The sequence below is a fragment of the Amblyomma americanum genome, chromosome 1, assembly GCF_052857255.1.
Source record: "Amblyomma americanum isolate KBUSLIRL-KWMA chromosome 1, ASM5285725v1, whole genome shotgun sequence".
In the NCBI taxonomy this organism is placed as follows: domain Eukaryota; kingdom Metazoa; phylum Arthropoda; class Arachnida; order Ixodida; family Ixodidae; genus Amblyomma; species Amblyomma americanum.
In genome coordinates this window covers 107,088,952-107,111,116 of record NC_135497.1, presented here as the reverse complement: position 1 = coordinate 107,111,116, position 22,165 = coordinate 107,088,952, and the positions used below count along the sequence as shown (strand labels likewise).

The following is a 22,165-nucleotide window of genomic DNA, read 5'->3' as shown; positions in this document are numbered from 1 at the left end:
CCATGTTCGCTGGCTGACGCTGCATAGGCCGTTCGAAGTTTCATTTTTTATGGCGCCCCCTCGTGTCGAAACACTGAAACCAAAACTGCAATCAAAAGAACAGTTGTTGCGAACACAAACTAGATAGCGCAGCATGTCCACGACACTCCGGAGTGCGCTTTTTGAGCGGGCGCTTTGAATCGTTCAAACGCGGAAGATGGTCTATGCCGCGGTAGCGAGAGTTTTAACTCAAGGACAACATAGGAGATGGCGTCTCCGCGACATGCTATTTACTTCCGCCAACGTGCCTCCAAAACGAGTAAACTGAACAGCAGAATTGGCAGCTTGCCTGCGCCCTGGCGCATTTCCGTAGCGATGAGCGTGAAAAAGCAGTCGATGCACTCCCGCTGTTTAAGCGTACGGCGAGTTCTTCACAGATCAAAAGGGTGGGACCATATTACGCATTGAAGGGTCCACTTCTGATTGAAGGGAAGCACAAGCAATTAAACAATTTTTGCGATTAAGCTGACCTCATCTACGTCGGCAAAGGGGCTGTTCAACAACTAGGGCTACCTTTCTTCAAAGAGGAAAATTTCCGACGTCCACTTTGAAGCTCAGTGGCGGTGAAAACAAAGGAATATTAAAATTCTGTAGGAACTATGACCAATGCGCAACTTTTTATGATTTGAAGCTAAGAAGTAAATTTAAGAGCAATCTTCATTACTCTTGGGAAGTAATTGTAAAGAATGTCATTGCTTTTTGAGAGCAGCAATTTGTGATGTAATTTAATTATTTTTCAAAATTAATTTTTCCATGTATGTTTTTGCCCTTCTAGAATTAAGAATGCAGCCGCCGCAATGGCTCAGTGGTTATGGCGTTCGGCTACTGGGCCGGAAGACGCGGACTCGACCACCGTCCGCGGTGGCCGAATTTCGATAAAGGCGAAATTCGTGTGCTGTGCGATGTCAGTGCACGTTAAAGGACCCCAGGTGGCCGTAATCTCCGGAGCCCTCCTCTACGACGTCCCTCATAGCCTGAGTCGCTTTGGGACGTAAACCTCCATAAAAAAAAAAAGAAATCAGAATGCAGGCACATCATCTATAACGTGTAACTAAAAATTCGAGAGTAGGCTATTGACGGTGCACGACGTATTTTTAACAGTGCCATAACGTATGACGCAAAAAGACGCAGAAATGGGGATTGTGTATATGTTCCGTGGACGATGCTTATCTTGCAGATGCATGTATATGGCAGAATTCTCAAGAAATTTGGCCCAAATCATTTTTATTACTGCGCTGTGCGCGCCAAATGAGAGTGATGACCGCGAGGCTGGCAAAAAGAAGAGCCCAGGGTTCATTTCTTTTTGTGCTTCTTTTTGGATTTGCGATGATGCTTTTTCTTGGCCTCGTGCTTGGAATGGCTGCGCTTGTGGCGCCGCTTCCTCGACTCCTCTGGGGTGCTGCTGCTGCTGCTTGAAGAACTTGAAGAACTGCTGTCCGAGTCGGACGATTCCTCGAGCAGAGCTTGTAGCTGACGGATACTGCAAAAGCAAAAACAACAAAAAAGAAAGACGAAGACAGCTGTTAGATTTTTCACTAAGCATCGCATGACGCGGGTGAAGACTATCGTCGTTTAAAGAACGCGGCAATTTTGAAAGCCTAAAGACAAAAGAGGACTTCGTCATTGAGTGGGCTACCCAGGTCGCTGTCAGCCGTGGACTGATAGCCACCTAGCACGGATCGTCTGCATTCTGCCTTTTCTGACGAATTAAATGTTTTCCAATCCAATTCGTGTGATACCTGCAGTCGTCATTGTTTCTGCCGCATAGAATCAGTTGGCGATACTGCAATGTGTGCATGATATACACTCGTGAAGACCAAGGACAGTGTTTCGCCCCGAAGAGGCAGCGATAATTTAGTAAGCTAGAAGAGCACAGCCGCCTCTGCACATATTCAGATGTTGCACATGCCTGTTTGCCTGCGACGTCGGTTCTTCCGTTTGGTGATGTCTTGGAAGGCTACAGGTCCCCCCCCCCCCCCCCCCCCCCCCAATATGAAAGGCAAGTTTGAGCATTCAGTGCTTACTTCATATTTATACACAAGAAGCACACTTTCTTCTGTTTTACACCTAATTTCCTCTCGTGTATTACAATACCAGTCATTTTCAACTTTCACCGCAGCGGTGGCTCAGTGGTTAAGGCGCTCAACTGCTGGCCCGAAAGACGCGGGTTCGATCCCGGCCGCGGCGGTCTAATTTCAATGGAGGCGAAATTCTAGAGGCCCGTGTAATGATGTCAGTGCATGTTGAAGAACCTCAGGTGGTCGAAATTTCAGGAGCCCATCACTACAGTGTCCCTCAGCCCAAGTCGCTTTGGGACGTTGAACAGGTAAACCACAGACCATCGTTTTCAACTTTCGTGGAAAAATAACAAAAATTCGTCTTTTTGTGCAAATTGGTTGTTCCCCTATCGCAAAAAACTGCACGTTACAAAGCCGTTTCGATTCCCGTCGGGGGTGTGTAGAGCAGTCGCGTCCACGCGATCGGGAGCTTTCTTCTGAGGGCTATCAATGTAAGTGATAAAATATCCATTATATCACTGGCCTTCCAGTGTACGTGTAGCGCACTCGCAATGTTTCCGTCACGGGACCTGAAAGGCATTGCTGTTTTTTACAGAAATACCAAACAACAAATTTTGAACGTATTGCGGTGCTGATGGAAACTGCTCCATTCTCGATGAAACCAGCATAGCCTTTTGAAAGCATTAGACGATGGTAATGCAACAGTTCATGTAAAGAAAGGAAATAACTGCAGTGAACATCCACCAATTAGCGCAACCACACGGCTACAGGGCACCATTTTCAGGCAGACCTTTAAAACTTGCGCAGATGGCGGAGTAAAATTCTTTATTACATACGGCACCCGGGCCTCGGTGGGCACATTTCATCTCCTAAATAAAACAATCCAGGCCCGACTCATTGTAAAAGAAATGTGATTCGTCCCGGCCTGTCGCTAGAACCACACAAACACCGCCACACCAGGGCAGTCGCTCCACCAACTGGGCCAACCAGGAAGCAATCAACTCGACCGAAGCGAGAACAACGGGAACTGTGATTTCTCTTGCTTCATATCAAGAAGCCATAACGCAATGAATTCGTCGTATGTGCGCAACTTCTTCTGTTGTAAATAAAAAAAAAACGGGGAAGGCGTCAGCTTTTCTTTTTTTTTTTATTTCAAGTAGTGCAGCACCGGATACACGCAAAAGCTGCAGGCGTCATATTACATATCGATATGAGATAAGAGAGCGATACCCACTGCAGAAATGCCTCGTGTACAGCAATACCCCTTTCCCCGCCTTTGAAATTCTTTTAAGCTTCAGCCCAACAAACAACACCAACACTACAGTTCTGTTTACGGTAACGCATGACACATCAATCGTCAGAGAAGGGAGCACTTACCGTTCCTGTTTTTCAGTTGCTTTGTTTTCTTTCACGTAATCGTGCATCGGGTCTTCGTGCACCTAGGAATGAAGTAGCGCTCTGACGCACTTCAAAAGTTCGGAATGGACGCAACTTTCAGAGTTGCACAAACGACTTACAAATCTAAACTCCTCGCTCGCAGAGTTTCCACTGAGGAACATCGGACACTCCCTGTCTCCTGTCCTATGGCCGTAGGCTTTGCACCTCCAACCTATTGAAAAAGAGCGTCTACGGTTGAACGCATGGTCACCAAGCAATGCTACAGGATACACGCACATTTCATTACTTTAACTTCCTTTCCCAGTGGCATCCAAAGCCCCTTCGTAGGCGCCTTTGACAGAAATTCTCGTGCATTTCTGTTCTCTGGCAGGTCGGGAATACAGTCTTCGGGATTCTCTCTTTCTTCCTGAATTAGACCCGGTGGCGCCTGGCTGTAGCTAAAAAAGGAATTAAAACGATATCGTTAATCGAGCTTTCAACCATTACCAGTTACAGAAAAGGCACAACAGCAGCAGGAAAGACAAGTAGTACAATGTGTCGATGTGTTTCAGCGCCTGAATTTTCTCGTTGTCAAGATTCCGCTCCTTGTCCGAAAGCGTCGATCTTAACTTAGTTTCCTGGCTACCACGCCGATCGCACTTGGTTGAAGACAACATTGTAATTAGCAGCACATCACAACATACACCAAACTACTGGAAATTACAGCAACGAAGCACCTCAATCACAAAAACGCGCCGGCCATCACAACACAAACGTCCCACACTTATCCGGTAGGCACATCCCAAAGACAGATCCAAAGCGTCCAAAGATTCGACCTTTAGTTCTTGAAATGTCCGCCTCGTATCACACAATGAGCGCTAGCTGCAGAAAAAATGCAGAGTCAAAAATTAAAATTGTACGTGATTTCAACGTAATAAAACTAAAAAATACCCGAAAACTTATGCGCACAATATTTTACAAGAACTTAAAAATTACTGCGCTGTTTGACTAGCTTTGTTAGTCTCGCTTCGGGCTGTAACAACGGCGCCATATTCAAAATCGTCAAAGTGCCAAATGGTAGGTACGCGAATAATGGAGCAGGAATGTTTCACACACGTTCACCGACATTCTCAGCTTCACTTACCGTCACTTTAATCCATGCAAGTTCAAGTCCTCAATGTAAAGTGCTAGGAACTCATCAACGCTGAGGATAAGTGTTCGCAGTTTTCAAATCCAGTCGTCGATCGTTGTGTGCCTTCCTCTTCTCGTCCCAAATCCTTTTGACCAGTAATGCATGTAAGCCATTGGCACGAAACTGTGAATGGGCGTCACGAAAAAATGTCTTGGCTCTCCTTCAAAAACCTCTTCAAGTTGTCTATATACCTAGGGGTTGGACTTTTCGGCTCAAACCGAAAAAAAAAAACGATAAAAGTACGCAGAATTTTCTTTTAGAAATCAAGTCTTAACTGCAAAAGGCCAGTATTTTTGGCATGCAAGGCATAGCTATAGTCGGATTTAAGCATAGCTTCCTCTATTTTTCTGTGCCTGGTCAATGGCGGCTGGGGCCGTTGCCAGGCGCCCCAGGTGAAAATTTCCTGCTGGTTTCCTGCTGGTTTTCTACTGGTTCCAGCAGTGCTGGTTTATTAGCACATTCCCAGCAGCTACTGGAACCAGCAGCTGCTGGAACCAGCAGCTGCTGGAACCAGCAGCTACTGGAACCAGCAGCTACTGGAACCAGCAGCTACTGGAACCAGCAGCTACTGGGACCAGTAGGTGATGGAACCAGTAGCTGAAACCAGTAGCTGCTGGTTCCAGCAGAGGGTTGCAGGAAGTCGGCCGTATGTTCTGGTACACTTTTCAGCAAATTTTGAGCTACGAAGTATGCAATCATGATTGCTATTCTGACTGCTCCATTCTAACAATCAGCCTGCTAATCGCGTGGCTAAGCATCTTTGTGCTATGCTGACAGCGTCCATGTGGATCTTGTTCAAGCACAGTCATAGTTTTTCAGATTTTAATCTGCTTGTGCAGCTTTGATTGGTACATCCATTCAAGTAGGCTGTTTCACACTCAGAGGAAAACTAGGAGCGCGTGACTGCCACGCTTTGCGAAGAGCTGCTGCCGACAGCCGGGGACAATCAGCGGCAAGGGCGCATGCGCAAAGAACGAAGCCGGCTGCTCTTTCTGCGCATGTGCCTAGTGTCGCCCAGTCACGCCGGCTGTCAGCGGCAGCGCTTCGAGAAACACGGCGGCCACACACTCCCAGTTTCCTTCCAAGTGTGAAACAGTCTGTACATTAGAACATCCATCAAGTTTTTAAAAATTTGATCTGCTTGCGCAGCTTGGACTTTAAGAGGTCCTGAATTTTTTCAGTTAGAGTTCTTGTTAAAGTCTTCTCAGCTTCCTCGGTGCTGACAGACTTCTGGACGCCCCAGTGCTTGAGTGTTTCTAAAAAGAGACAAGTCATTTTCCAGCATTACAAAACAAATACCAGTTGTTGCAGCAACTACGACTGCCAGTTATGCAGCTGGAGCTTGGCAGTCAGCCATGATTTAGATTTATGGCATAAAGGCTTCAACACTAGACGGAAATGCACATTGCTTGTCAGCTTTACAAAAACCACCAAGCCAAGCTTTCCTGTATGTCATCTGAAGCAGTGCAAAACAAATAAATGACGTGAAGCACTCTTTGCACTGCTCCAGCAAGTGCACCAGGTACAACCAAACCTCTCACAGCATTTGCTTAGCACATACTGCTGGGCCAGTTGTTTTGGCAAAAAAAAGAAAAAAAACTGACTTCATGAAGCGGGAGGAAAGTCTGCTGTATCATGGCATGTGTCATGTAACCCATGCATAGTTTCCAAAGCATCACATGAAGTGCCAACAGGAAACAAACCTGCGGTCATGCCTTGACTGTAGCGCGCCTTGCCTTGTTCGACTGTACAGAAGAAAAAAAATGAACAAGTTTACAAAAAGAACATCAGCTGTCATGTTGAAACATCTTACATGAGAACAAAAAGCATTCTTACTCTGAAACATTTTGCTTTCAAGGCACCTTTGCAGGCTTGCAACTTGCGCTTTCAAAAATATGTTGTCGTCCTGCAGTTCCTGGGCGCGAGATTTCCAATACTCTTTTTCCTTCTCGAGCTCGCTTTCCTGCAGCTCCTGGGCACGTCCTTTCCAGGCTTCCTTCTGCCTTCTCATGTTAACAAGTTCACTTCTGGCACACAGGTCATCACTGTCTGACGACGTGCTGTCATACCTCTTTTTCCTTGGATGAAACTGCATTATGTAAAGTTTAGGACGTTTTGATGTTAGTACTTCTTTTGTAACCCAAAATCTAGAGAAAGACAACCACCCTTACCTGGGCTCCTGCGTTCTGCAGAGACTGCGCTTTTTTGTGAGTCTTCAAGATTTTTTTTTAAATCTCTTCATACAGAACTTTTTTGCATTCCCCTTGTCGTTTTTTTGCCTCTGAAAAAATAGGAACGCGTCGGAAAACAATTTAAATGTGGCAATATCGAAAGTTGGCATGTCTCATAAAAGCAACAAAAGTTTAGTTGTACCAACCTTTTTTTCAGCCCTCTTTTTTTTCGCTTGCGACTCCTCGTCATCTGTGCCCTCTTGCACTGTAATCTTTGGGATTATTACCCGCTTTGCCCGCATTTTGTCGCGGGCGTCGTTTTCGCTCTCTTTAAGAAACGAGAATTTATGGATTGGCAACATATCAGTACATAACATTACTATAACACTACAACGTTACATACCTGCAGCAACAAAACTTGAGCGTTGTATAGCCCGCTGTTCGTATCGTCAACCGAATCCCGCCAATAGGCGGAATATACGGCGCGGTTGTCGTAATCATTGTCGTTCTTTGGTGCAAAGTCCTCAATGTCATCAACGGGAATGACGTGCAGGCGATTGTCGCGGTCACTAAGGAAACGCACAACGGCAAACATGGTGCCCGACAGTGCACAAGCAAGAAAACTTAGCCTTAAAAACGCACGACGTGCACCACAGAAACAAACACGCTACCGCAATACTCCCGAGTCCTCAAAACACAATAACAGCCCATAGTGGCCAGCGGGCCCGGCGTCACGGCTGATTGTGGTAAATTTCCGAAAAAATAACTAATAAGTAAATCATTTTTATACAACATAAATAATAATGCGAGTAAGTTTAGACTGAACGCATAATCATTAGTCAAACAAGTACTTGTTTTGAAATTGATACGTCTGTTGTGGGACAATGAGTGCCCTTGGGTAGCTTGCAATCCAACTTCATCCATTCCAATCCAAGACGAACATTGAACGGCAGTTCGAGTCACCGTGCTGGCGTTCCTGGCCGCGTATATTTTTGAGTAGTGAGTGCTTGCATCGTGAGTCCAATGTTTGATTGGAACATCACTGGATAGAGTATGGGCCGTAGGAAGGAATACCTCAACCCTGGCAGCGCCTCTTCCATCCCATATTCAACAAAAACTTATCTTCAGCGATCAGCCCGGCGCGCGCAGGAATCGCGTGTACCGCAGCAGGCCACCAACGTTATTCAACCGCACAGCAGTGTCTTTGCCGGTCATGCGGAGGCTTCGATACCAACTCCACATAGTGACGCGCAGCGGGCGCAGCTGCCAGCACAGACACAACCCGTAGAGGATGCCGAGACTACGGCTGAAGGCTACTTGTACGCTGTATCGGCGGATGAAGGGGTGTCAACTTCAAGTGGCGAGCCAGTGCCTCCCATCGATCAAGAATTACCAGAAGTGCCGCAAGAAGACAGTAGCTTTTCTGCGGACGATTTGCTGGCATTAACGGTGAACTTCGTTTTGGAGTTTGGCCTTCCGTGGAAGGGAGTCTGCTGTCAATTTTTGAGTGCCTCTCGAATCAACAATAAATTCCGTGAATGTGACTTGCGTGCAATGTTTGACATTTCACATTATTTACACTCAGCTTCAGTTTGGCCTCTGGAGGCAATACTTTTTTATGCATGGATGTGTGCAGTATAGGCATTTCCAAACTTTGTTCTTGAGTTGTATTTCACTATGCCACATCCTTTCCTGAAGGGACCAGCATACAGAGTTCTAAAGCAGTAGGCTCTTAGCTACAAACAGCAGATCCAAATTCCAAGAGTGAATAGTTGGACTAGTTAATTTATTGCTTATATAATTAAAAAAACAGTGAAAATAAGACGAGGTCATAAGACGTGCACTTCCAAAGTGTGCTGAAATTCCTTCTTGTGCCATCATCCTTGCGCTGTTTTTTTTCCCATGAAAAATTCAAACCAGTTTATTTCCTGCTGTGGCCAACAGCCAGTTCAAAACCAGTAAGCCATCAAATTGGACCATTGGAGTCCGAACATAAAACCAGCACGTTACCTGCTGGTTCCAGCAGCATCCCATGAGGAAACCAGTGAGCACCCTGCTGGAACCAGCACAGCCAGCAAGTTACCTGCTGGTTCCAGCAGCATCCCATGAGGAAACCAGTGAGTACCCTGCTGGAACCAGCACAGCCAGCACGTTGCCTGCTGGGACCAGCAGAAAACCAGTAAGCACCCTGCTGGGACCAGCAGAAAACCAGCAAGCACCTTGCTGGAACCATCAAAACCAGCAGGAAACCAGCAAGTTACCTGCTGGTTCCATCAGAAACCAGCAGCTCCCAGCAGGAAACCAGCAGAAAATTTTCACCTGGGGCCGTTCGCGCAAGTACGCGAAGCCGCTCCCAGGTGGTGCGCGCAGCCCTGGATTGAGGCCAGGACTGGAGTTTTGCGGACTAACCACGAGATAGACACGTTGTGCATTGCGTGTGGAGAGGAGGAGGAAACAGCTGAACACTTGATTCTTTCCTGTAAAGGGCTTCACCCTACAGTGGAAAGCAGCGGGGCTGATTTACCCAAAGCATTGGGGTTTAAGGATAAGGAAGGGAAAGTAGATTCTAAGTGGGTAGAAGTAACCAGGCGCAGGTTATACGATTGGTGGCTAAAAGCAAGACAGGAGTAAAATTTCACGACATGTCTAGGTGGCTTGAGCCACCGCCCGATTTAAAGGGTTCAGCCGTATTCATCCATCCATGAGCAGACGAGGCAGCAGTACGACGTAGCGTAGAAAACGTTGCACTTTGTTACAGCGCAGCTTCCATTTCCTCTAAACATACATAACGTGGGAGAATGGTCACGATGGGGCCATATACATTGTTTTCATACATATACAAGCGTGCGTAAATGAGTAGTAATTAGTATAAGACTTTATTCAGGCACAAAACATTAGGCGCCTAGGGTGTTGATGGCCTGCTGCACGAGTAGGCGCTGTTCACCTTCAGCTCCAAGCCAGTCCAGCTAGTATGGGAGGGTGTGGGAAAGAAACCCGATTGCAGAGCAACAGGGCAGCTAGGAGAATAGACAATGGGAGAGGTTGGCGTAATTAAAGGAGCAGATCAGTCGGAACATGAAGGATCGCGACGGAATTTGTATACGTAACCTGTTCCTAGCCATTTTTTTCCTTTTCTTATTAACTTGCACCTGGCTTCTTAACTTGTTTACTTCTGTTGTCAGGCGTTTATATTCTGTGTTGTATATTAATTTGTCAAGTTTTCTGTGATGAATTCCCCCTCCCCCTGCCCTTTTATGTAATGCCCGCATTGGGCCTTTAGAGTATTAAAATAGACAAATAAAATAAATAAAATTGCGAACACAGCAGCCGGGGCATACTGACAGCATGCGGCTGCGGCATAGCGACTCCAAGGTGAACTTTTCCTTTGCTGACTTCATCACCGGCAATGCTATTCAGTTTGCTAGATAATACAAAAAAAGCACACTAGCATTAGAACCCTTAAGTTACCTAATCAAAACCATTACATGAGAGTATTCCTCAATGGATTAAGAGCGTGCCTGTGAACACCATTTCACGTATGTTCCGAAGATGTTTTTTGCGGGCTAATATCTGTCAGCGTTCCTTATCTGTGTGTTTACTACCGACTTTTGCCTGGTAATGATGCAATGGAACCAAAAGACAAGGCACATCTAGTCGGCATACAAGAACTTTACTGTTGGTAGCGGAGAGTCGGCAATGACATCGCGAGGCAGGCAACTTGTAGTAGCATGGACAATTAACGGACGTGCAATGCAGAACGGCAGCCTCCCGTTTTCTCAAAGCACCATCGCTCCAGGGCTTCTTAGCAGGTGGTTGCGTATACTCTGGATAGTTGAGAAACATGGTTCGGGGTCGCACCTCTTTTAAGCTTCCTATAGTCTTGCATCCTTCTTCGAAGTCGTCAAGCAGGAAATGTTTGCTGCAAACGACCGAATAGCGCTCGTGATGTGGTATTCGGCACCCAGTCCTTTTTGGATATCACTTGCAGCCACTTCACTCTCAAATCGCTGTCACTAGAAATTTCATGGAATGAAACGCCTGGCGCTTTCCGCTTCGACCGCGTCTGATTTGCATCCCGGCACACAGCAGTACGTATGCCATATATCCCAGATGAAAATAGAAGCTCCATTTCCAGCTGAAAAAATTCTGGCTGGAAATGGCATTTTCCAGCTGGAAAACAAGAATTTTCGGGTGGAACTTTTCCAGCTGGATATTGCATTTCCTTGCTGGAACTTTTCCAGCTGAAAAATACGAAATCCAGCTGAAATTTGTAAAAAAAAAATGGAAAACTTGTCCCGCGCTTGTGCGACAGACAGCTACGCAGCTGCAGCTACCAACCGAAGCTGAAGCCCATGTCATTCATTTGCCCCCCCAAGCAGCAGAATTTTATTGGCCCAAGCAAGGCAATCATCAGTGGCCAATGCTTCCATGATTGGCAAAACCTGGCACCAATCAAAGTTTGTGCTTGGATGTGGTGACAAGCCAACCATTGGCCATTCTAAGGAAGGCCAAGCATGGAAAATAATCGGAAATGCCTTGGACCATGATAAGGCCTGCACTCTAACACCATGCTAAATCCAAGCAGTTTCTTTGACTGTAGGCCAATCATGTTGACCAATTAATATTTTAGCATTTTCCTAGCACCTTTTTGTTCACTAACTGCTGCTGCTTTTAGCTCCCTGGACCATTCTGAAATTTGTTAACTGTACAGAACCAGTTTGTGGCCACCACTTGCCAAATATCTCAAATATATACAATCCCTTCTAGGAGATGATGGTCTCAAAAAACACCAATATCACCACTTGACAGCATGGTGTGAAATGCAGCAGCATAGCAGCTGACAGCTTTGCTGCAAGAAGACTTTTGCAAAGAAAGTTGCAAAATACTATTTGGACCAGGCATCTAAAAAATGGCACACTTTCGTAAATCTATCAAACACTACATGCATCTCTTTATTGCTTCGCATTTATGGTGCTATGCAAATTTGGTGAGGCAGCATGAATTCAAGAGCGGTTAGAACACTTTGCTTGCAAATGCATTTTTTTTTACATGGTGGAATCTTATGCCGCAGTTGCATTTTGTATTCTTACAGCTACACTGAATGCCAGCAGTCTGCAGCGACTTGAGCAGCGACAGACAGTGCATGAGACGTCTTGCATGTCACTGAGGGATGTTTTTCAGATAAACTAGAAAAAAATATGACTGAAAATGCTGTAATCAAACTTTGTGCAATATAACAGTATAAAATTAACAAACCTTGGGTACAAAAAGGCAAAAGAGACTAAAAGCAGCCATCAAAAGAAAAAAGCCCTTGTGCATTCAACAACCCTGTATACAGGCAGTCACAGACACTGAGGTTCCAGAAGCAAGCTGACTTGCTGCAATTTTGCACAAACGAATGATGCATAACCACCTATTTCTAGATTTGCAATTCATTAGCTTGTATACCTGCAAAAGTAATGTTATCATACTTTATGTTCTTGTACATATGAATATCTGCACATCCGTAAGGAATATTGTTTTGTCCTCTAGACACAACAGATGAGCACTACAAAATACACAACAACATTCAGGTAAAACATTCCCTCCATGCATTTATTTTTCTATAAATAACAGTCATTTTGCACGTTGGATGCAGCCAGTCCGGCTGCGTGACGCCTTGCAGTCCGGCTCCCTTCTTGATTTCCCGTGAACATAAGCCACCTTTTGGTGGCATCTGCGACGCAGGTTTCTGTTGTGTCAAAGAGACTGCGTATAGCACCTGCCAAAACAGAGTACATGCACACCAATGCCATGAAATGAAGAAAGACAGACATCAAAACCAATCGGCTATAAATAACCCTTCAGAGGAAGCAGATACACTGCAAACTGTACAAAATGCTTTGCTAAAGATAAAAGCTAAGAACACAAACTGTGGCTGCAGGACACAAGCTGAAAACTTTTGTTCAAGTAAAGCACTGAAAGAAAAATCAAGTGTGCCAGTGTTAGACCTTTACGTAAAATTTAGTTGTGATACTGTATAAACTCATGTAAGGGCGGCGCTTTTTTAAAAAATTTGGGTGCGAATTTTGAAGGTGCGAACCACACATGAATTAAAAAAAAGTATAACCATGCTTTTCTCAATTATCTAGTTCAGAACGAGGTGCACCCCATTAATGGCAGTGGCCCTTACATGAGATGATACAGCAAATAGCATGCCATGGGGCTGGTTTTACTGGTGCCATATATACACACCGTGCCTATACCACCACGCTAAGCATTGCAGCCATTATCACAAGGGCAGAGGATTTTGTGCTGTACATTCTGTAAAAATTTTTCAATGCACGCTCTAAATATCTGCACAACCATGCACTTAGACATTTTTGGTAAAGACAGGAGGCTCTGCATACACAATGCTTGATCCTTTACTAATTAATGCCACTAAACCAGTAAGCAGGTACTTCAATATGGAGATACAATTGATGCCACAACACTGAAACTGACATCTGAGGTAGGTTAGCCAGCACGTTACAGAAATGGAAATTAAAAGAGAGGCCAAAAAGCCCAGACATAAGTGCTATATCTTTGGAGCTTTTTTCCACTTCCTTGTTCTGTTCTATCACACTACATCGAAGTACAACACATTTATGCACCTGCCATGAAAATTAGCAATAGAAGATATATTAATTGCACCCCATTTGCAATTTTTCTGCGAGAAATTTTATCAGGGTATGCATGAAATTCATATTCACATAAGCGGATTCATCCATTCAGCGTGCGCTCGCTTTTTTTTTTTTGCCGTCAAGTGCTGTTCGCTGACAATGTGGCTGTGTTACCGACGAATGAGTGTTTTGTGCATCCATTTTCCAGATGACATCCATTTTCAGCAGAGGACATTCAACAGCAAGAGAAAGAAGCAATTTGCCATTAGGCCTTGTACTCTGAAGTAATCAAAGCTGTTGGTGAAAACCAGTCTTTTCCTTCAACAACACCTGCGAAAAAAAAGAAAAAGTTGCAGCTAGAAATTATAGCCTTCCAGCTGGTGTAGGTGTTATTTTTGGCGTGGAACTTCGAGCTGAGAAACGTATGTCCTCCATATTCTCCAGCCGGAAAGTTCATTTCCAGCTGGAATATGGAACTGGAAATGCTTCTAGCTGGAAACATTTCCATCTGGGTTATGGAACTTGGAAATTTTTCCAGCTGGAAGTATTTCCAGCTTGATTTCCAGCTGGAAAAATTTCCAGGTTCCATAATCCAGCTGGAAATGCAAATCATTTCCATGTGGGTAGCTCATGGCACACGCGAAACGTGCGTAGGCACAACGCAAACAAAACGCCAATTGATACCTACGGTCGCCGCAGCCCGCACAACCGCACGTGCCTTGGATGGATGGATGGATGGATGGGTAAGGCTGAACCCTTTAAATCGGGCGGTAGCTGAAGCCACCTAGCCATGACTTGTGAAATTTTACTCTTGTCTTGATTTTAGCCACCAATCACATAACCTTTGTTTGGTTACTTCTACCCGCTTAAAATCTACTTTCCCTTCACTGTCCTTAAACCCCAATGCCTTGGACAAATCAGCCCCGCTGCTTTCCACTGTAGGGTGAAGCCCTTTACAGTGGAGAAAAGTATCAAATGTTAGCCATTTCCTCCTCCTCTCCGCACGCAACGCACAACGCCTTCTCTAGGGCTGGCAGCGCCGCCCCGCGGAAGAATTCGGCATTGAGGCGTTGTCTTCAGACAACGCTTCAGCAGCCTTTGAGCAGGCACAGAAAAGTAGAGGAGGCTATGATTTAAGTCTGCAGTGAAGCTCCGCCAACATTCACGACCGCCACACAGATTTCCTCAACAACAAAAAATTCGACCATTGTTAAAACTTTTCTTGTTACCTAAACAAAAAAACTAATCACAAGGAAAAATCATAGGAACTAGAATTTTGATACCTGGCTTGTTTATTGTAGTCAAACGTTAAAAAGTTGATTTCGTTTACTATTACGATGGGCCAGCGGAGTAATACAATACGCCGCGGACCGTGGCCCAGTGTTAGCAACTGCTGTTGAATGCAAATTACACTCAAAGTTGAAAATTAATTAAGTAGGGAAGCCAAGGGCATGATGCGACGAAGGTATTGTAGGATAAGCAGCGCAGTCTCTGCAGACTCTGCAGAGACTGACTCTGCAGACCGGGAAGCATCATCTCCTCGCAGTCTTCTAGCTAAGCAGGGTTTCTTCACTCTCATCGCTTGCTTAGAGCAGATAGTCGGTTAATTAGGTTGATCAAATGCATGTAAGACGTTGACTTGAAACTGTGAATGGGCGTCACAAAAAAGTGGTTCGGTTACCACGAAATTTGTGCAGCAGTTCCTTCACTGCCATCAACACGCAGACCACGTGATGCCCTGCCCTTGCGCTCAACGCAGCATGACAACCCTACAAAAACATGACAACTTAGCTCTTAGAAGTAAACTTCCACTTCTGTTTTTGTCTGCCAGCCAACTTATTTACCTGAGTTGCTCTCTTAATGAGGGTAGCAATTTTTTCTGTGAGCACAGCTCCAAGTACTACGATTTGCACGTTATAATTACTATTAAATAAATTGTTCAGAATGACAACAATACAGACAGACTTTAAATGACTTTCGACCACGGAATTGCTACATTAAGTCACCGAAAAAAGTCAGTTTTTAATTCGTTGAAAATATTACTCACTGAAAAAAACAAAAAAACAAATGTAGCATCCTGAAATCAAAACCGAAAAAAGTTTGCCAAATTTAAAGAAAACAAAATCCAAAAAGTCTAACCCTTACCTATACCTCATACACAAACTATATATTCAAATGGAGTGAACCCGTGAAAGCTTGGATAGAATCTGCAACTTCGGTCGTTGCATATTGGTTAGGCGAGCATGAAAGCAGACCAATTGGTTGACAGATGTAATGCAGCACCACAATGACAAGCCAAAGCAAGAATGATGGTACAAGTCCTTTTGCCACTGTTGCAACCTTTAATGCCCAAACAGTGCGTTTCGCTGTGCTTGACAATATAGTACACATTTTAAGTGCGAGACTTCACTAATGTGCTGCTTTGCTAGAGGTATAGCAAATTCTCTGCAGTGCCAACATGGCTCTGGTGTTTGTTAAACCGAATGTTATGCTGTATTTTGAAAGGTTCAAGCCAGACATGTCTGAGGAAAATTCAACCTATGTTTCAGCTGCTTGCAGCACTAGTTTTTATTGCAAAGGGACAGAAAATGCAACACACATTTGTTTTCAAAGCCACTTGTGGCCAATAAAAATGCACGCCTTTACTGGCATAAAACAAACACCGTCACAACAAGCAACCTGGCAGCTTGGAAGCTGCTTGAGTGCCATATTTCCATTCCATAGTGGTGGTTGAAGCCGCAAGCAAGATATGTGTACCCTAATAGGTGCATAGGCGTGCATAGAGGAGGAAGCACAAATTTTGTCCTTTATTGTTCCCTGCTATCAAAAGACTTGAAGAGGCGCTACCATGAACATCGCCCCACCGCCCCTTATAGAGAGACATGTGCATGCCTATGGATATGTGCCAGTGGCACCTCCACAACTACCATGCCATCTTGCACCAGTCCAAATATTGCCATCAACTGGAAAAGAGAAACAGTGATAGGAAAAGAGAAACAGTCAATTGATGAATTTATGAGCATCAATACAATCAATTTTCCCCAAACTTGCACACCTTGAACTTCAAACTGCCTCACCACTTTCAGCGCAATTGCTAAAAACCTGTGGTTACAGAAAAAAAACAATGAGAACTGCTGCATAACAGACTAGACCAGCTAATGACCATCTGACAGACATATAGGCTTGATGGCAGTAAGTAAATTACCTTGGCTTTATAAATTAAAACTCGTTTGTAGTTGGTATGGGCAATGACAATGCTGTCCTTCCTGGAGTAGAAACTTAAGCCACTCAGTGATTTTGCAGATTCCAGAGTCAGCCCACACAGCCCATACATATCTTGGCACCACTGTCAGAATGATCTGATCTTTCAACTAAATTCTACAACCTAGATATGAAGAAAATATGGGCTGTGTTGTGTTTTATGGCACATAAGCAACTAAGGCTACCATGTGCCAAGCACAAGGTTAAAGGAGAAAATATGGCATATAAACAAGCCAAATATGTTAACAAAAAACATGAAAATATACTGGGTGTCTGAGCTAAATGTAACCATGATTTTTAAAATTATACGGAGCGTCCTAGGCGAGTGAAACCAAATGAGTGCTGTTGAGAGTCGTATGGCCTAGTCAGGAATGGGTCAGCCAAGATAGGTTGTGTGCGTCTATGTCGATTTCCATGACGGCATATAATGCAGTCCACACATCAGTTTTTCTCTTGCACCTTAAAAATGATTTGGAACCAATTTCAAAACCCAGTTGGAACCAACTGAAATATTCAACTGGGTCTAATTGAAATTTCCAATGTTTTTTATTTTGAATCGGGTAGTTCCAAATGGTCCCTTTTGTGAAGTGGTCCCTGTCCAATAACCCACTTCAAGTGGGACCACTTGCGAAATTTCCACCTGGGAAAGCAGTATGCGCACGCCAGTTGTCACTTTTCTGTTGAAGTGGTTGTGCGCGAGCTGCCTACAGAACCGAGTGTTGATGGATACTGGAGATCAGACATGCAATAGAAGACCAAGTGTGCAAGAGAGTCAAGTGTAAAGAAGTACAACGAAGATTAAGTGCGCAATAAAGGTGGATGTAAAGAAATGTGTGTGATGTGTCGTGTCATGCAAAGGAGAATGAAAGTCTAATGGTACACATTCCCGTCAGATCAGCCCACTGACTGCTTGTCGATTTTTTTCCTGCTCTTGTTCCAGTCTTCTATGCGTTCTTTCAGCAATCGCTGTTCGTGCCTTTCTGAGGTTTTGTCATTTCGTAGTTGTTCGCGCTCATTTTGAAACAAACACATAGTGCGAACGGGGATGAAGGACGAAGAACGAGAAGTACACAGCACAAATTCTCTCCACCTGTGCAGTCATGCCATCTGTTGTCCTCTCCGTTTATGCCCATCGTGTTGCGTTGTGTTGGGTTTTATGGCACATAGGCAGCTAAGGCCATCATGCGCCAAGCTCAAGGTATAGAAATGGTTTTCTGTAGAATGTTCAGGAATATGAAAAATCGTCGATGGTGTAGATGGCCTAAAAATATTGAACTGCCTGGTAAAAAACAGAGAAGAGGAAATCTGGAAATAGCTAATGGTAAAAGCCCCAAAGAAGGTAAGGTAGCCTCAGCGGCTATCCTTGGCTGGGCAAGGACCCTGAGGCTCCTCAAATAAAGAACCTCAGCCTTCTTCTCAGGAATGAGAAAGTGGCTGAGGTTTACCATGCAATAAAGCGAACCAGTGGTTCAAAATTTAGTTTTTCAAGTACCCCTGCTTTTTTAAAAAGCTAAAAACGGAAGGTATGTTAACAATGGCATTATCATCTAAGAGCAGTGCTGGATGAAAAGGAATGCATTCATTATAAAGTTGAGTAAAATACTTCTTTCTTAGTGTTTCAAGTTTCACACATGTGATTAACAGTAAGAACATCTTCGCATTTGCAAACAGGCTTGTCTTGTTTTGTTAGCAGGAAGTGGTGCGTAATGTGCGTGTGGCCTATCCGAAGACGGCACAAAATCACTTCCTTAAAACATTCCTGGTGAACACATCATTTAAATTCACCTAAAACCGGTTTTACCAAATGTAGTTTATTATTCACTTCGCCATTCCATGTGGACTGCCATTTTTCTATTAGTTTACGCTGTACTAAGTTTATGCAATCCTTAAAAGGTATATTTACTTTTTTTATTTCCTTGCCACGAGCTTTAGCAGCGTAGAAATCAGCCCCCTCGTTGCCTCTAATTCCGACATGACTGGGAACCCAGCAGAATTTTATGTTTTGTCCTCGAGCTGTCGCTGTTACTATCTTGTGTATGATGTCACCAAGAATCGGAGTGACTACATTTCTAGAGTGCAGAGCTGTAAGTATACAGAGGGAACCTGTGTAAATAATACTGCTGGTGAGGTTTTCGTTTTCTATTTTTTCTACGGCCACATAGACTGCGTAATATCCTGCAGTGAAGATGAATGAGCACTGTGGAAGTCGTATCGTTTTCTCTGACTTTCCTCGGACCACTGCGCTTCCTACATAAATGCCTGTTTTTGAACCATCTGTATAAAACTGCGTAAAACTACTGTATTTTTCTTCGAGTGCGAGGAATTCTTGTAGTATATGTTGTTGCGGAGTTTGTTTTTTATGGAAGTGAGTAAGAGTGAGATCACAGATTGCAGGAAAATTGTACCATGGAGGTAGTGGATCTTGTCTCCAAGCAATGTCAGGTAATATATCTAGTACGCAAAGGTTTTGGTACATGTCTTCAAAACGCAGGAGGAGTGGCCTGATAGCGAGCGGTTTATTGTTAAACATAGTTCTAGATGGGCACTTTGTGACTATTGGGTAACATAGGTGTTTGGCAGTGAACGGATTTTTAAAATGTATGAGCATGTGAGCATGGTTCTTCTATCTGTAAGGGACGGTTTGTTGATTTCTACATAAAGACTATTTATGGTGACGTCCTGTAAGCACCAGAGGAAAGACGCAAACCTAAATTATGTATTGGATCTAGTCGTTTTAGGTGTGAAGGTCTCGCTGATCCGTAAACTACACATCCGTAGTCTAAGGTGGAGCGTACCACTGAGCGATAAATTTGTAAAAGAGACGTCCTGTCAGCACCCCAACGTTTACGTGACAGTACTTCGAGTATATTTAGGGATCCGGAGGCATTCTTTTTCAGTGCGTTTATATGAGGCAGGAAATTGAGTTTTTTGTCAAAAGTTATCCCTAGAAATTTGTGCTCATTTTTGACAGGGATCTGTGTTCCGTTCAGGTGTATAAATGGGTCGGCTTGTATGCCTCGTTTAAGCGCGAAAAGGATGGCTACTGTTTTCTGTGTGGAAAACTGAAAACTGTTCTGATCTGCCCATGTCACTAGTTTATTCATTGTCAACAGTATTTGTCTTTCGCATGTTGCTACGTTTGAGGATGTGCAGGCTATTTGAAGGCCATCAACGTACACTGAATACAGGATGGACTTTGGGATTATTTTACTAATGGAATTCATTTTTACAATAAACAATGTCGTGCTTAAAATACACCCCTGAGAAACACCGTTCTCTTGAACGAAGCTTCTGGACAGGGTTGATCCCAGGCGTACTTGAAATGAGCGGTTGGAAAGGAAGTCAGTGAGGCAGTTTAACATCCTACCGCGGATACCTTGGTCGCCCAGGTCGCGGAGGATTCCAAACCTCTAGCTGGTATTGTACGCTTTCTCCATATCGAAGAAAACGACAAGACAGTGCTGTTTGTGCATAAAAGCTTCTCTTATTGTGTTTTCGAGGCGAACTAAATGGTCTGTTGTTGAGAATCCCTTTTTATAACCGCATTGATGGACATCAAGAAGTTCGTTGGATTCAAGGAAAAATGTTGATCTTATATTAAGGACACTTTCGAAAGATTTCGCGAGACAGATTGTGAAGGCTATCGGCCTATAGCTACTTGGGGAAGTTGGTAGATTTCCAGGTTTCAGCAATGGCACTATTATGGCTTTCTTCCACTCTTTAGGTATTTTTCCTTCTGTGAATATTTTGTGAAACAAATTCAAGAGCGCCTCTGTGGCAGGCTGGGAAAGATGGGCAAGCATTTGATAGTGTATCTGGTCGGGTCCTGGAGCAGTTTTTTTGCCAGCAGACAGTGCAGTATTGATTTCTTGGAGAGTGATTAAATTGTTGTACTGTTGGTTTGCACCTCCACTTATTGGAAGTCTTTGTTTTTCGGCAATACTTTTGTATTTCAGGAATGACTGCGTATAGTGAGATGAACTAGAAACTGCAGTGCAGTGCTCCCCCAAAATGTCTGCCTGTTCCCCTATGCTTGTTTGTATGCCAGGTGTTGTCAAAAGAGGAATCGTGAACGGTGAGAAGTTGCCATTTAATTTCCGAACCTGTTCTCAGATTTTCTTTGATGTTATTTAACAGCTTACAGATGAAATGTAACTCTGCCATGAAGCTTTCTTGGCACTGTGACGGGCGTACCGAGCTTTTGCTCTTGCCTTTTTAAAACGTACGAAGTTCTCATGTGTAGGGTACCTGCGAGATTTGCCCCAAGCACTATTTTGTTGTTTTTTTGCTTCCTTGCAATCCTTTGTCCACCACACTTTGTGTTTTTGCCACAACACTCCTGAAGACTGAGGAATAGCTAATTGTGCGGCAGTAATTATACAATTCGTGAAAATTTCGTTTATCTGATCGATGCTGAGGTTTCCTAAAACTATATCTTCTAAGTTGGCTTGTGCTCTAAAAATTTCCCAGTCTGCTAAATGCAGCTTCCACCGTCGTGGTTTAGTTAGAATGATTTCTGCTGCAGATGTCAAACTTATTAATACAGGAAGGTGATCGCTGCCATATGGGTTGTCGATAACGTCCCATTTAAAATCGCTAAAAACAGATGGAGAACTAAAAGACAAATCTAAACAGCTCATATTGCCCGAGGTTGGAGAGCAGTATGTGGCCATTTCCGTGTTTAAAAGACATATATATTGTTTGTGAGAATAAAATCTTCAATTGCTTGCCCCCTAGAGTCGCAGCGCTCGCTTCCCCAAAAAAGGGAGTGAGTGTTAAAATCCCCAACTACCAGATATGGCTCTGGAAGTTCACCTATCAGTTCTTGTAGATCATGGACTGTTAATGTAAAATGTGGAGGAATGTATATGAAACAGATTGTTAGTGTTTTATAGCTGACGATGCTGACAGCAACCGCCTCAAGTTTTGTACTGAGATTTATTTCTTGAGCAGGGACGCCGCTCTGAATGACAATTGCGACGCCACCTGAGAGTCGATTTGCCTGCTCTCGATCACGTCTAAATGTTTTATAATGTTTCAGGATATGCACATGTTGTGGACCAAGATTGGTCTCCTGAAGACATAAAACTATGGGTAACATTGACCCTAAAATATGTGTTATGTCACTGTAATTCCGCATAAGTCCTCTACAATTCCAGTGAATTAAAAAAGCCATGTTTATGCTTTTGAGCGGAAATGAAAGGGGATTTACTTATGTGGTGGGCCTGTTATGAGGGGCCTGTCTTTTTTTCTGCTCAAGAGAGCTGTTCCGCCGCTGTAAAGCGGGTGGACTAGGGGTTATGTCCATCAACTCGGCAGAGGTGCTGAGGACTGTGCAGCCGCGGTTGTGTTAGTTTCAGGCCTCTCCTGACGGGGCGAGGTCCTGCGGGATGTTGACCCATGGACCGGCGGTCCCTGCTTTGGCAATGACAGGGCAGCTTTCGCTGACCTTGCCTGGGGCGTGGA

General features: G+C 44.1%; 2 protein-coding genes and 1 long non-coding RNA gene across 13 annotated transcripts in view; all 3 read right to left on the bottom strand.

Moving 5' to 3' along the window:
• Nucleotides 1–1,246: 1,246 nt before the first annotated feature.
• Nucleotides 1,247–4,247, bottom strand: LOC144113410 (retinitis pigmentosa 9 protein-like). Its single transcript, XM_077646473.1, has 5 exons — nucleotides 3,987–4,247; nucleotides 3,732–3,892; nucleotides 3,575–3,666; nucleotides 3,435–3,496; nucleotides 1,247–1,519 (listed from the first exon to the last, which is right to left on the bottom strand). Exons 1-5 carry the CDS (start codon nucleotides 4,109–4,111, stop codon nucleotides 1,333–1,335), a joined length of 627 nt encoding a protein of 208 aa, XP_077502599.1. The 5' UTR covers nucleotides 4,112–4,247; the 3' UTR covers nucleotides 1,247–1,332.
• A 1,188-nt stretch (nucleotides 4,248–5,435) lies between these two features.
• LOC144113409 (uncharacterized) lies at nucleotides 5,436–9,098 on the bottom strand. The gene is made up of 5 exons (XM_077646472.1): nucleotides 7,004–9,098; nucleotides 6,798–6,907; nucleotides 6,463–6,715; nucleotides 6,330–6,371; nucleotides 5,436–5,882 (listed from the first exon to the last, which is right to left on the bottom strand). Exons 3-5 carry the CDS (start codon nucleotides 6,635–6,637, stop codon nucleotides 5,743–5,745), a joined length of 357 nt encoding a protein of 118 aa, XP_077502598.1. The 5' UTR covers nucleotides 6,638–6,715; nucleotides 6,798–6,907; nucleotides 7,004–9,098; the 3' UTR covers nucleotides 5,436–5,742.
• Nucleotides 9,099–12,371: 3,273 nt separating this feature from the next.
• LOC144113408 (uncharacterized) overlaps nucleotides 12,372–22,165 on the bottom strand; it is a 31,076-nt gene continuing 21,282 nt past the window's right edge. For 5 of the 11 annotated variants that reach the window (XR_013310782.1, XR_013310784.1, XR_013310781.1 and 2 more), the window contains one exon: nucleotides 12,567–13,768. This is a non-coding gene — a long non-coding RNA (uncharacterized LOC144113408). The other 6 variants (XR_013310785.1, XR_013310787.1, XR_013310789.1 and 3 more) reach the window with 2 other exon arrangements.

Coding starts and splice junctions, on each gene's coding strand:
- LOC144113410 (XM_077646473.1), bottom strand. CDS start 4,111: ATGTTGTCTTCAACCAAGTGCGATCGGCGTGGTAGCCAGGAAACTAAG. Junction 3,497..3,574: donor CGAGCGAGGAGTTTAGATTT/GTAAGTCGTTTG, acceptor CTTCATTCCTAG/GTGCACGAAGACCCGATGCA. Junction 1,520..3,434: donor GCAACTGAAAAACAGGAACG/GTAAGTGCTCCC, acceptor TTGCTTTTGCAG/TATCCGTCAGCTACAAGCTC.
- LOC144113409 (XM_077646472.1), bottom strand. CDS start 6,637: ATGAGAAGGCAGAAGGAAGCCTGGAAAGGACGTGCCCAGGAGCTGCAG. Junction 6,372..6,462: donor TGAAAGCAAAATGTTTCAGA/GTAAGAATGCTT, acceptor TCTTCTGTACAG/TCGAACAAGGCAAGGCGCGC. Junction 5,883..6,329: donor CAGTCAAGGCATGACCGCAG/GTTTGTTTCCTG, acceptor GTCTCTTTTTAG/AAACACTCAAGCACTGGGGC.